The sequence below is a fragment of the Grampus griseus genome, assembly GCF_964374135.1.
Source record: "Grampus griseus genome assembly, chromosome: 9".
In the NCBI taxonomy this organism is placed as follows: Eukaryota; Metazoa; Chordata; class Mammalia; order Artiodactyla; family Delphinidae; genus Grampus; species Grampus griseus.
The window spans coordinates 48,122,455-48,137,026 of record NC_139003.1 but is presented as its reverse complement, the minus strand read 5'-3'; the positions used below and the strand labels follow the sequence as shown (position 1 = coordinate 48,137,026).

Sequence of the window (14,572 nt, the reverse complement as noted above, 5' to 3'; positions counted from 1 at the left end):
GTTAAAAGTTAAGGTCCTCTTAAGTTCTCCTTTCACACATAGCCCTCATGAGTAAATATTGTATGATGTGTGCTTTTTGAGTCCCTTTTGATGCATTTATAAGCATGTATACACATGTGCATATATAAATACATATGTGTATACCTTAATGCTATTTTATACCTTAAAAACTTTTCAGTGAAGTAAAAGTCTAAGGTTGGATTATCGATTTTTAAACACTGTTGTAATTGAGGTTAAACAAAAGTTTAAACTCCACTACCTTGTTTTATAACAAATAATTACTGCTTTGTTTGTTTAGTTTACTTTAGGAAACAAGTTTTATGAAAAAAGTTTCATTCTTAAATGGCTTTTAATTAAAAGCATGGGAAATTCATCCTAAGCTAGCCTTATTTTCTCCTTACTGAATATCTGTCTCAGAGAAACTTAAATATTCACTCTCTTCATACAAAAACATTACTGATTCACTTGCCTCAGTTTTGGTAGTTGTTATCTGAAAGAGTTTGGTTCATCAGTTAACTATAGTCTCTCTCGGGTATTTTATAACCAATAGTGAACATTTTTTTCAAAACCAGAATCAAGGGTTTGTTTTTTGTTTTTTTTTTTTTAAGGAAGCCACTGACTTGAAAGGAGATTATCATTAGTGACTTCATTAACATCATGACATCCCCTTGAGCCCATATTTGCTCAGACTATTCAAAGAAACAAAGTAGTAGAACTCTTCACTTACTTTAGGCAGTTTCTACCGTTTGTGCTACCTTTTCACTTTCCTGAAGGCTTTGGGTTACCAGCTGGAGAGTATTAACTGTTAAGTCCTTCTGTGAAGTAGGGTCGCTGGTAATAAAGCCTTTTTGTTAGTGCAGAGGTACAGGAGGTTTATTACTGAATGCATTCTCTTTACCTTGGAATCCTGGCAAACCTCAGGTGGGGAGAGGCTGACAGACATCCAGCCTGGAATTCTACCACAGTGGCTTCCAGGTTGATGATTGACTGTCTCTTTATGGGATGTCTAGTATATTGTGTGTCCTGTAAGTACAAAGCAGTATTTTGACCATAACAGAAGCAGAGAACACATAAGAGGAAAAGTAGACATTTTTTAAAGTGTTTATTTCAGAACTTTAAAAATTTGCCTTAGTATTTCAAACAGATCAGCAAAAGAAACATTTGTAAAAGCATATTGTCTTAGATTTTCCTAGCAATAAAGACTTCTTAGTAATTGTTAAAATGTGAGTAGTTTTGGGAATTCCTTGGTGGTCCAGTGGTTAGGACTCGGCACTTTCAGTGCTGTGGCCCAGGTTCAGTCCCTGGTCAGGGAACTAAGATCCCATAAGCCATGCAGCGTGGCAAAAAAAAAAAAAAAAAGTGAGTAGTGTTACTTCTGTGCTTGTCCTGTAGAAAATTCATAGATTTGTGAAGTAAGTTAGAATAATTTGGTCAGCAAATTCTTGTCCCAGTTTTTCTCATTGTTTACAGAGATTCCTGTTTTGATGACTCAGAAGTTAAGTGCCATAGTGTCAGTGTCATTGTTTCTGATGTGGTACTGTAGGATCAATGACTGTACTGAGTCTGTGACACACTGTACAGAGATATATTTTTTGAGTAAATCCTCAGTTGTATCATTTTTCTCAAAAGTAGAGCACAAGATACGGAAAACATTTGGGTCTTGCAGATTTTTATAGGCGACTTTTACCATTCATCTGCTAGCTGGTGCTTGGTGTTCACTAAACCAGTGAGCATTCACTGAATCTATAATAGATTCTCAACAGTATGTGTTTCATTTAGACTATACATTTAAAAATACATTTATTTTTAATCAGTGAATGTATGGAAACTGTACAATAATACTGGAAGTCAAGGTAGGATGAAAGGGTAGAATTGGTATAGGTAGAGAGGAACAAATAGGCTCTGAACTATTTCAAGTAGACCAACTGAGATTTTACATCATTTGAGAGATTTGAACAAGTATGAACCAGAAGCCCAAGAAGACAGCCTAGGTCTGGGAATCTAAGTGAGATTTGCTAATGGAGACTTAAATTGTTGGGTTGGGTCAGAGTCTAAGTAGTAGTTCTCTATCCTGGCTGTATACAGGATTGAGATTACTTGGGGAGGCTTAAAAAAAAATGCTTGGATATACACACACATGCATGTGTGCGCCCAGGTCCCATTTCCGGAAATTCATTGTCTTTTCTTTTTCTTTTTTAAGACCCCTAATGATTCTGATATCTAGCCAGGGTTGAGAAAAAGCTGGTCCAGGCGATCATGAGTGTGGGTCAGGAATGCAGGCACAGAGAGGTTAGCATCAGTTACAGGAGCCTAGGGGAGGGACGGGATGGATCAGATTAGGGAGGAAAATGATGAAGTTCAAGAGTTCAACATGGAAACACTGCTGGCTCATTTGGTTTCGGTTGCAAAAGAAGCAGAGGGTTAGGCTTTGCAGGAGAGTTGAGAGTTTGTTTTTGATTTTGGTTTTTAAAATTTTTTAACTCGGGACTTCCCTGGTCGCGCAGTGGTTAAGAATTCGCCTGCCAACGCATGGGACACGGGTTCGAGCCCTGGTCCAGGAATATCTCACATGCCACGGAGCAACTAAGCCCGTGCACCACAACTACTGAGCCTGCGCTCTGGAGCCTGCGAGCCACAACTACTGAGCCCAATGCCACAACTACTGAAGCCTGCATGCCTAGAGCCCATGCTCTGCAACAAGAGAAGCCACCGCAATAAGAAGCCCACGTGCCGCAGCGAAGAGTAGCCCCTACTCAACGCAATTAGAGAAAGCCCGCGCACAGCAACAGACCCAACACAGCCATATATAAATAAATAAATATTTTTTTAACTCATGTAACCTTCTGAGCCATATTATAAGTTAGTTACTTCTCAGTTTGTATTTTTATATTTAATCACATTAAAAAAAATTTATTTATTTATATGGCTGTGCCAGGTCTTAGTTGCGGCATGTGAACTCTTAGTTGTGGCATGTGGGATCTAGTTCCCTGACCAGGGATCAAACCCAGGCCCCCTGCATTGGGAGCGTGGAGTCTTAGCCACAGGACCACCAGAATTCCCTTTAATCACATTTTTAAGAAGGAGTTCCAGTATTAAATATATTATATTTACAATATAATATAAATATAATATAAAAGTATGTCTTTTCAGTAATTATGGTATGAAAATATCCATGTAATTTGCATTAAATGTTATGTATTTTCTGAAGGTATGAGTTTTTTCTTAGTTGGTATCATTAAATTTGTATGATTTACTTGTTTCAGATTCGCAATGACATCCTTTCAAGAAGTTCCACTGCAGACTTCCAACTTTGCCCATGTCATCTTTCAAAATGTGGCCAAGAGCTATCTTCCTAATGCACACCTAGAATGTCATTATACCTTAACTCCATATATCCATCCCCATCCAAAAGATTGGGTTGGTATATTCAAGGTAAGAGGACTTTCTCCATATTTCTTCCATGTAGGTACTCTTTATTTTCTTCTTAAGAGGTTGACAAGTAGTTTATACTAGTCTTGTCTTAACTCTACTTTAAGGGTCATTTTTGTAAACATCAAATGTAAAACATTGTGTAAACATGAAATATTTAATAGTGCAGGGTAGTGTACAACAAATGTTATGACCTTCAGTTCAGCACACTTTCCTCTCTATGATTAAAAGGTTCAACTTAAGTTCTTACAGAAATTTTTTCAAATCTTTTTGTTTTTTCTTCTTCTGTTTTCTCCATTCCTTACCTAAAAAACATGATCTTTTCCTTTGGGTTACTATATCATTTACTATCTTGTCATTTGTAATTAATTTTGTATAGCTCTACAACTATGTTATTATCTCTTCTATTGTCCTGCATTGTTTAAATATTCCTTATATTGTCTTATGCTTTTATAAGAGTATTCTGTTTTACATGACTAAATAGTAAATTCTTTGATAGCAAGAGTCCCAGTTCTAATATTTTGCCAATCATTTTGTGTACTATATGCTTGAAAATTACATTGAAATGATCATTAAAGTGTTGGAAGTTTTTTGGCAATTTCAGTTCCTGAGGATGTAATGGAGAACCAAAACATACGAAGGTCCTTTGAACAGTCAAAATAGTGTCATAAATGTCTAAACAGTAAAACTTACTTTTCTCCTTGGTTACTTTAGATTCTCCCTAAGAATCAATTTATTTTATTTTAGATGTGATTTATTAAAATCAAGACCATTAGGTCTTGAAATTTTGATTGTGTGGTCTGTATAAGTTAAATAGCAAAGTAGAAAGAAATAAGAGTAGCCGCTAGAATTAGGCACATGTAAAGTACTTAGAAGTGAAAGTCTGGCCTAATAGAGTGAGGAGGGCAGAAAAACTATATTGGACAAAACAGAGTTTTGGCATTTAATGATATTTCAGTTCCTTTTTTTTTTTTTTTTGCGGTACACGGGCCTCTCACTGTTGTGGCCTCTCCCGTTGCGGAGCACAGGCTCCAGACGCGCAGGCTCAGCGGGCCCAGCCGCTCCGCAGCATGTGGGATCTTCCCGGACCAGGGCGCGAACCCGTGTCCCCTGCATCAGCAGGCGGACTCTCAGCCACTGTGCCAGCAGGAAAGCCCTCAGTTCCTTTTTGAATTGAATCCCTTATCCCTGGTGTTGCTGGATAGATGAGTCATTTACTCTTTATTTAATTTTTTTTTTTAAGGCTTGTTAGATTCCAATGTGGATTCCAGTATGGATTCCAAAAGCTTCATTGTAAGCTTTTTATGAAATCAGTATCAGTTTAAATTTTATGTAAGAGATGAATAGCAAGTTAAAGATACTAAGAATTGGCATTTTCTGCAAGAATGAGTCAGAGAGGAAGAATAGAGCAGGGTAATGAGATTGAGGGAAGGGAAGGGCATTCCTGGCAGGAAAATGGCTTAAGCAGAGGCACCGGGGTGAGAATGTTCATGAGAATGAATTAGTTTAACTAGAACATAAACGTAATTTAGGGAAGTGGAGGGAGATGAAGTTAAGCGTCAGTCTTGCCATGGAGGATCTTCAGTGTTAGGCTAAACAATTTGCAGACTTTTCCATATGGGCAGTGGGAAGTCTGCATATGTAGGTGTGGAGGCTGATGTGTGATAAATTGTATTTCAAGAAGATGAATCTTCACGGTTTTCTTTCAGACTAATTTATGTCTTCCTTTTTTTTCTCCCCATTTTTAGTTAATGGCCTATTGTTTAAGCCAAAAGCTTATGAATTTCTCTTCAAATCCAGCCAAACACCAATTCTATCTATTTTCCTGCCTACCTATTAATGCATTTTTAATATCACAGCCCTAGTTCATGCCCTCCTTATTGATTTCTAAGATGATTGCAATAGGTCACCTGTTTTCCCTGCTTTCTTTCATTCTTCTATTTGTTCTTCAAACTGCTCTATATAAACTATAATAGAAAATGAAAATCTGAACATATCTTCCTCTTGTTTAAGTGGTTCTTCATCCTCTATGGGATAATGGCAAGACCAAATAACTTAGTGTGCCAAATAGGGCTCCTTTATACGACTTGATTTATAGCTTCCTTTTTTGTCATTGCCTGCTTATTTTTTGGCTTTGATAACGTTAAACTATTATCTCTTAACTTGTGTACTCCAAGGACCGTAACTTTTCTCCAAGCAGTAATACTTACATAAATACATACATGATAAATAAGTTTGTATAGAATACCCTTTCCATCTTTTTTGCCTGGATAATACTTAAAACTTAGTGGGAAGTTTAAGCATGTACTAAAAATTTTGAAATATACAGGAAGACTCAAGGAAGAAAATAGATCATGTTTTAATACTATTTTAATGCTTACCTAGAATAAGCATTGTTAACATATTGGCATATATCTATAATTAATAATTATACACATACTTTGTATGTAATAAAGTATACACACATGCTGTTGATGCATTGTGGAATTCATGGAAATGTTTCCAAATGTTTACCATTAAACAATGCTTAATATAGATCTCTGTATCTGTTTTTATTTTGTTTGTCATTGTATTTCATAGGATAAGTTCTTGGAAGTGGAATTGCCATGTTTATAGCATTGAATTTTTTTTATTCTTATTTTTTTATTTTTTTTGCGGTATGCGGGCCTCTCACTGTTGCGGCCTCTCCCGTTGCGGAGCACAGGTTCCGGATACACAGGCTCAGCGGCCATGGCTCACGGGCCCAGCCGCTCTGCGGCCTGTGGGATCTTCCCAGACTGGGGCACGAACCCGTGTCCCCTGCATCGGCAGGTGGACTCTCAACCACTGCGCCACCAGGGAAGCCCAGCATTGAATGTCTTTTTTTTTTTTTTTTGCGGTACGCGGGCCTCTCCCTGTTGTGGCCTCTCCCGTTGTGGAGCACAGGCTCCGGACGCGCAGGCTCAGCGGCCATGGCTCACGGGCCTAGCCGCTCCATGGCATGTGGGATCTTCCCGAACCAGGGCACGAACCCGTGTCCCCTGCATCGGCAGGTGGACTCTCAACCACTGCGCCACCAGGGAAGCCCAGCATTGAATGTTTTTAAACACTTGACATGTACTGCAAATTGATTGCTGTCCAGAATGATTTTGATAGATATGATATTGACAAGGTAGGCAGGGAGAAAGTGCCCAGGTAGTAATTTTAAGGGGAAGGAATGAAGGGAAAGTGTGTTGTGTGCTTGAGAGAGTGTTAAGGAATTTAATTTTCCTGGGACAGGTACCAGGTTTAGAAAATGGGAAAAGTTAGTTTGGATCACGTAGATTGCTTTAATATTTAGCTGAGGAATAATTTTTAAGCAGAGAGTAATAGAGTTTAGAGGTGAACTTTAATCTCCTAGTGCTGAATAAGATAAATTGGAATTAGAAAAGAATGGAGGTAGAGAGAATGGTTTTTTTTTTTTTATAAATTTATTATTTATTTTTGGCTGCGTTGGGTCTTCGTTGCTGCGCGCAGGCTTTCTCTAGTTTTGACGAGCGGGGGCTGCTCTTCGTTGCGGTACGTGGGCTTCTCATTGTGGTGGCTTCTCTTGTTGTGGAGCACGGGCTCTAGGTGCACAGGCTTCAGTAGTTGTGGCACTTGGTCTCAGTAGTTGTGGTTCGTGGGCTCTAGAGCACAGGCTCAGTAGTTATGGCACACGGGCTTAGTTGTTCCGTGGCATATGGGATCTTCCCAGACCAGGGCTCAAACCCGTGTCCCCTGCATTGGCAGGCGGATTCTTAACCACTGCGCCACCAGGGAAGTCCCAGAGAGAATGTTTAGACCATCTTCATTTTCTAAGTGAGATCAAGCCTTAGAGAAGGGAATCAGTTGTGGGTAATAATCTGTAAGAGGCATCTATAGGGTTTGTCAGCTATTAATTGAATGAATTGGGACTGGAACTCATTTATTGAGTACACTCAGTAATGAGGAGCAAGGTCATGTGCTGAGTTGGGGAGGGCTTGAGTATGGAGAAGATATGGTCTTGCTACTGTGGAAGAATGTCAGAGGGAATTGGAGTAGGTTAACCAGGAGATTTCTGAGCAGCCATTTTGTGAGTTTGTCTAGAGAGATTGAGCACCTAGAATTGAGTGAAGAATTCCAAAAGTGGGTATCATTCAGACTGGGAATTTGGGAAGGGAGGTCAAGAGGACAAAGGATACTAGGGTGGTTTTGGGTGCATTATTATTGAAATGATTAATTGACCATGAAGTCCAAGTTGGGTAGGGGAATGAGTGAAGCCAGGCAAGGGATGTAGACTGTGTTGGAGATTTTCTTTTCTTTTTTTTTTTTTAACATCTTTATTGGAGTACAATTGCTTTACAATGTTGTGTTAATTTCTGCTCTATAACAAAGTAAATCAGCTATATGTATACATATATCCCCATATCCCCTCCCACTTACCCTCCCTATCCTACCCCTCTAGGTGGTCACAGAGCACCGAGTTGATCTCCCCATGCGATGCAGCTGCTTCCCACTAGCTATCTATTTTACCTTGGTAGTGTATATATGTCAGTGCTACTCTCTCACTTTGTCCCAGCTTACCCTTCCCCCTCCCCGTGTCCTCAAGTCCATTCTCTATGTCTGCATCTTTATTTCTGTCCTGCCCCTAGGTTCATCAGGACCACTTTTTTTTAGATTCCATATGTATGTGTTAGCATACAGTATTTGCTTTTCTCTTTCTGACTTACTTCACTCTGTATGACAGACTCTAGGTCCATCTACCTCACTACAAATAACTCAGTTTTCTTTTTTTTATGGCTGAGTAATATTCCATTGTATATATGTGCCACATCATCTTTATCCATTCATCTGTTGATGGACACTTAGGTTGCTTCCATGTCCTGGCTATTGTAAATAGAGCTGCAATGAACATATTGGTACATGACTCTTTTTGAATTATGGTTTGCTCAGGGTATATGCCCAGTAGTAGGATTGTTGGGTAGTATGGTAGTTCTATTTTTAGTTTTTTAAGGAACCTCCATACTGTTCTCCATAGTGGCTGTACCAATTCACATTCCCACCAGCAGTGCAAGAGGGTTCTCTTTTCTCCACACCCTCTCCAGCATTTATTGTTTCTAGATTTTTTGATGAGGGCCATTCTGACTGGTGTGAGATGATATCTCATTGTAGTTTTTTTTTTTTAATAAATTTATTTATTTATTTTATTTATTTTTGGCTGCATTGGGTCTTTGTTGCTCTGCGCAGGCTTTCTCTAGTTGTGAGTAGGGGCTACTCTTCGTTGAGGTGCACAGGCTTCTCATTGCAATGGCTTCTCTTGTTGCAGAGCATACGCTCTAGGCGCAAGGGCTTCAGTAGTTGTGACACATGTGCTCAGTAGTTGTGGCTTGGGGGCTCTAGAGCGCAGGCTCAGTAGTTGTGGCGCACAGGCTTAGTTGCTCTGCAGCATGTGGGATCTTCCCAGACCAGGGCTCGAACCCATGACCCCTGCATTGGCAGGCGGATTCTTAACCACTGTGCCACCAGGGAAGCTCTCCTTATAGTTTTGATTTGCATTTCTCTAATGATTAATGATGTTGAGCATTCTTTCATGTGTTTGTTGGCAATCTGTATATCTTCTTTGGAGAAGTGTCTATTGACTTCAGACTATACTACAAAGCTACAGTAATCAAGACAGTATGGTACTGGCACAAAAACAGAAATATAGATCAATGGAACAGGATAGAAAGCCCAGAGGTAAACCCATGCACATATGGTCACCTTATCTTTGATAAAGGAAGCAAGAATATACGGTGGAGAAAAGACAGCCCCTTCAATAAATGGTGCTGGGAAAGCTGGACAGGTACATGTAAAAGTATGAGATTAGAACACTCCCTAACACCATACACAAAAATAAGCTCAAAATGGATTAAAGACCTAAATGTAAGGCCAGAAACTATCAAACTCTTAGAGGAAAGCATAGGCAGAACACTCTATGACATAAATCACAGCAATATCCTTTTTGACCCACCTCCTAGAGAAATGGAAATAAAAACAAAAACAAATGGGACCTAATGAAACTTCAAAGCTTTTGCACAGCAAAGGAAACCATAAACAAGACCAAAAGACAACCCTGAGAATGGGAGAAAATATTTGCAAATTAAGCAACTGACAAAGGATTAATCTCCAAAATTTACAAGCAGCTCATGCAGCTCAATAACAAAAAAAACAAACAACCCAATCCAAAAACGTGCAGTTCTTTTAAGAATTGTATAGTCATTGACTCAGTGTTGGAAGGAAGGAAGTGGAATTTCAGAAAGTATGAGAGTATTTTATATCCTGCTAGGAGGAGAGTGAGTAGTGTCCTGGTGGTTAAGAGCTTGAACTTCAGGTTCAGATTCTGACTCTGCCATTTACTAGTTTCTTAATTTGTAAGATGAGGGTAATATTTATTCCAAAACGAACAGTGAACTGTATCTGTTACTGCTATTCCCACTGCCACTTGAATCAGGTATCTATAATTCTGACATTAGCAGTTTTGCATGTCAGCCATCACAAATAAATGGTACACTTAGCATGTCTTTTGACCACCTGGTCCAGGTAGAGCCTTAGGGAGATTTTTTTCAAGAAAGATGTAGCTCTGGGTAGTATTGATATTCCTTTCAAGACCACCATATGGACAGGGACAAAGAATGCAAGGTATGACTTGTACCAGGTGTATCTTTTGGGAAAAACTTCAAATAGGCTCCTTTTCAGGAGATGATAGAAGCACTGGGGGATATGGAATGAGAGACAGAATATTTTAGAGTCAAGATCACTCTCCCTAATACATTGTGTCCCCTTGGGTATTAATGAATGGTAACGTTTAATGAACACTAATGTGCTAGGCACTGTGCCAGGTGCCACTACGGTGCCGTATCTCATTTAATACACGTATAAGCCTTTATCTCCATTTTAAAGAGGAGGGAACAGAAATAACTTGTCTGAAGTCATTTTAGCCAGTAAGTGATCTTTTTTGGCAGTCTGACCTTACTTCCTATGCTCTTAATCACTGCAGTATACTGTGCTTGCAAAAACTACCATTTATGGAGTGCCCATCACGGGTCAGGCCCTCTGCCAAGTGCTGCTTTTATGTTCGTCATCTAGTGTAATCCTTCTAACAATCCTGAGAGAAAAAAACTGAGCCTTAGGTCAGGAAAATCACTTACATCATGGTTTCCTCAAGCTTCTCATCTGTAAAGAGATGAATAGTGTCTTTCAAATGTTTTTGGCCATGACACGCAGAAAGAAATAAAAATAATATGATTCTGTGATTTGACCTAGCAAAGTTGCATGCAGATACACCTGAAACAAATTTTCATGAAGCAGTACTTAGCCTTCACGCCCTCTGATGCTTTCTAATTAAAAAATAAATGTGGTTATGAACCACTAAATTGATATAATGTTACCACTTACTACTGGGTTGTGACTGACAGTTTGAAAACTCTCCTTTAGAGACTAAAGATTACTAAGATTCTTCCAGTTTCAATATTCTGGACCCTCTAATCCTAAATCGATCAGAATTATAGAACATATGTAATCAAACCTCGTGGATAATGCATAATTTCTTGTAATATACTGGCAAATGGATATCTAGTACCTGTTTTAAACATATCTAATATTCAGTATTTACCACAGTACAGTTCATCTGGAAAATAAAGACTGAGATATGTAATGTGTATATTCATGTTGTAAGGTGGAAATGTTTTAGAGATTGGTGGGACATAGGTGGTCTTTTTGTATATATAAACACCTTAGGAATAAAGGTAAAAATAAATTTTTACAAAATTTACCATTGCCTGTAGGCAAGACTTAACTAAAGATGACAGACTAGTGAAGTTTAATTAGTGGATTTAAGGAGGAGGGGGAAATCTAACTAAAAAAAACACAGTTAAATTCAAGGCATAAAATAAATTTTAAAAACTTATGTTTAGTGAAATCAAATTTTAAGTGCAGCATATTTTTATATTTGATCATATGTGTACTAAGGTTTTCCTTGAGAAATTGGATATCAAGTTGCATTTTAATACATAGTAGAAACTCTGCTGTTATAGATTTTTATAGCATTAGGTTATAGCTTAATAAAAAATTATAATAAAAATTTGACGTGATTGTTAAAATGCTCAGGATTTGTAAACATTCATGCATGCTTTAATTTTAGGATGCAGTGAAAAACAATATGCTATAAGATATCACTCATATTAAACCACTTACTTATAATATCCATGTTTTTGTTGTTTTCCTTTAGGTTGGATGGAGTACTGCTCGTGATTATTACACGTTTTTATGGTCTCCTGTGCCTGAACATTATGTAGAAGGATCAACAGTCAATTGTGTGTTAGCATTTCAAGGTGAGAACTGAAAAGCAGAACTAGATGAAATTAGATGTTTTATTGCCATTAAAAATGTTGTACCCCATTGTAATGATCTACTTAAGCATGTCTAGTGGCTAAAGTTGAATGAATTAGTATCTTATCTTTCTTTATCAGAAGTCATAAGAATGTAAATATCTAGTGTAGGTCACATGATATTTTATGTAGAGAAAGGTTTTTTCCTTATTGTCTTTCATTGAAGAGCAGTCTTTTGATGATCTTTTTTTTCAAATGAGAAAATAATGCTGTTACTGATATTAGATAATATAACAAATTAGAGGTGAGAAAAATATTCCGTATGAAAATCACAAAGATGATTAACAGGATTTATAGAGTAGAAATTCTATAGGGAAAGTTGCTTATAAAATGGATGTGAGTAATATAAAATTCATTTTTGTCTTAGCATTATATACAGATTTTTAAAAATTCTCTTATTTAAAGGAGAAGATATACCTGGTATTGCCCCTCCCCCCACATTCTGCCTTCACAAAGGTGATGGCTAGAGCTTCAGCATGCCTCCTGTGGCCACGAGGGCAAGGCATAGACAAGAACATATATGTCTGTCCTGACATGTCTGAGCCACTGAATCAAGGCCAGCAGGCAACTGCCTCCAGATTGCTTGTTATATGAAAAAAATACACCCTGTTGCTTTAAAACAAAACACAAAAATTTTAGTTAGAAATCTATAACGGCATTTGCTGTAGAGTGATTTTTGTAGTAAAATTATACTGACTTTGGATTGTATTAAAGCAAATTCTTAGTCTTGTTTATACCATGGACTGTTTTTGGTCTGGGGAAGCTAATGGACTCTGTCTCAGTATAATATTTTAACATACATGAAATGCCCAGAATTGCAAAGGAAACCAGTTATACTCCATTGTATGGATGTAACACAGCTTATTCATCCATTTGTTAAAGAATATTTTGGGGCTTCCCTGGTGGCGCAGTGGTTGGGAGTCCACCTGCCGATGCAGGGGACACGGGTTCGTGCCCCGGTCTGGGAGGATCCCGCATGCCGCGGGGCAGCTGGGCCCTTGAGCCATGGCCGCTGGGCCTGCGCATCCGGAGCCTGTGCTCCACGGCAGGAGAGGCCACAGCAGTGAGAGGCCCACGTACCACAAAAAACAAAAACAAAAAGAATATTTTGGTTGCTTCCAAGTTTTGGCAGTTGTGAATAAAGCTGTAAAGCTGGTATAAACATTCATGCACAGGCTTTTGTGTGGATATAAGTTTTCAACTCATTTGGATAAATATCAAGGAGTATGATTGCTGTATTATATGGTAGGAATACGTTTAGTTTCATAAGAAACCACCAAACTCTTTTTTACAAAGTGGCAAAAACATTTTGCATTCCCACCAGCAGTGAATGAGAGTTCTTGTTGGACTGCATCTTTACCAGCATTCGGTGGTGTTAGTGTTTTGGATTTTGGTGGTTTACTTCTTTAAAACTTTTTATTGCGAGGTTTGTATATGTTTGGTGTGAACATAAGTTGGGAATGTGATCACATGGAGCTTGCATATACAAAAAAGTTTCTTTACGTACTGTGACAAGAAACACATATTCAGAGAATAAAATTTGTACGGTAATATAGACAGAGATTTAGGTCCTCATAGATGTTTTATAGATTAAGAAAGTTATAAATTATATATGTAGTTTATCTTTTTTTTTTTTTTTTTTGCGGTACATGGGCCTCTCACTGTTGTGGCCTCTCCCGTTGCGGAGCACAGGCTCCGGACGCACAGGTTCAGCGGCCATGGCTCACGGGCCCAGCCGCTCTGCGGCATGTGGGATCTTCCCGGAACGGGGCATGAACCTGTATCCACTGCATCGTCAGGCGGACTCTCAACCACTGCGCCACCAGGGAAGCCCTGTAGTTTATCTTTTAATTCATAGCCTTTTTTTAGATAATCAAATTCAAGTGTGTATATTGGAACTGATTTTGTTATTAAGATATTTGTTCTTAAATGTTGTGGTTTTATTTCCAGTCATTCTTTTTTTTAATCTACTTTTAAAAATTCATTCATTCATTTATTTATTTTTGGCTGCATTGGGTCTTTGTTGCTGCGCGCGGGCTTTCTCTAGTTGCGGTGAGCAGGGGCTACTCTTCGTTGCAGTGCACGGACTTCTCATTGCAGTGGCTTCTCTTGTTGCGGAGCACGGGCTCTAGGTGTGCAGGCTTCAGTAGTTGCAGCATGCAGGCTCAGTAGTTGTGGCTCGCAGGCTCTAGAGCTCAGGCTCAGTAGTTGTGGCACACGGGCTTAGTTGCTCTGCAGCATGTGGCATCTTCCTGGACCAGGGATCGAACCCGTGTCCCCTGCGTTGGCAGGTGGATTCTTAACCGCTGTGCCACCAGGGAAGCCCTCCAGTCATTTTTAATGTGATTAGTTTTCTTATAATAAATAAGAAACTTACAGAATTTGTTATAGTGACTGATGAATTTGCTTATTTATGACAGCAGAAAGTTTCAAAGCAGTTAGAAAAAAAGGAGAAAAGCATCCAGTTTATTTCTGTTCATATTGTAAAAGCATTTTCATGGGAGCTAAGTTTTACATGTTTTTGAAAAGTCATCATAATTTTTACTTTGAAATTTAGAAATAAAATCTTCTGCCTGCCTAGAACTTGTTTGTTATATAAGGAGCTCAGGATAGAGTCATGAAAAATTTAGTCATAGAGAATTAGAGCCAGAAGGAATCTTAAGCATGATCCAAACAATTTTGCTCATTTTGTGGAGTAGTCATGAGAATCCTGAAATGCAAAACTCAGAACAACTAAT

The 14,572-nt window shown here is 38.5% G+C and overlaps 1 protein-coding gene across 1 annotated transcript in view; it reads left to right on the top strand.

The window, feature by feature from the left end:
• The window catches only part of TAX1BP1 (Tax1 binding protein 1), an 88,503-nt gene that overhangs the window by 4,242 nt on the left and 69,689 nt on the right, over positions 1 to 14,572 (top strand). The window contains exons 2-3 of the mRNA XM_082661957.1: positions 3,264 to 3,432; positions 11,675 to 11,777. Of these exons, the coding sequence (XP_082518083.1) occupies positions 3,271 to 3,432; positions 11,675 to 11,777 (265 nt within the window). The 5' untranslated portion in view covers positions 3,264 to 3,270. The remainder of the gene's footprint in view (positions 1 to 3,263; positions 3,433 to 11,674; positions 11,778 to 14,572) is intronic.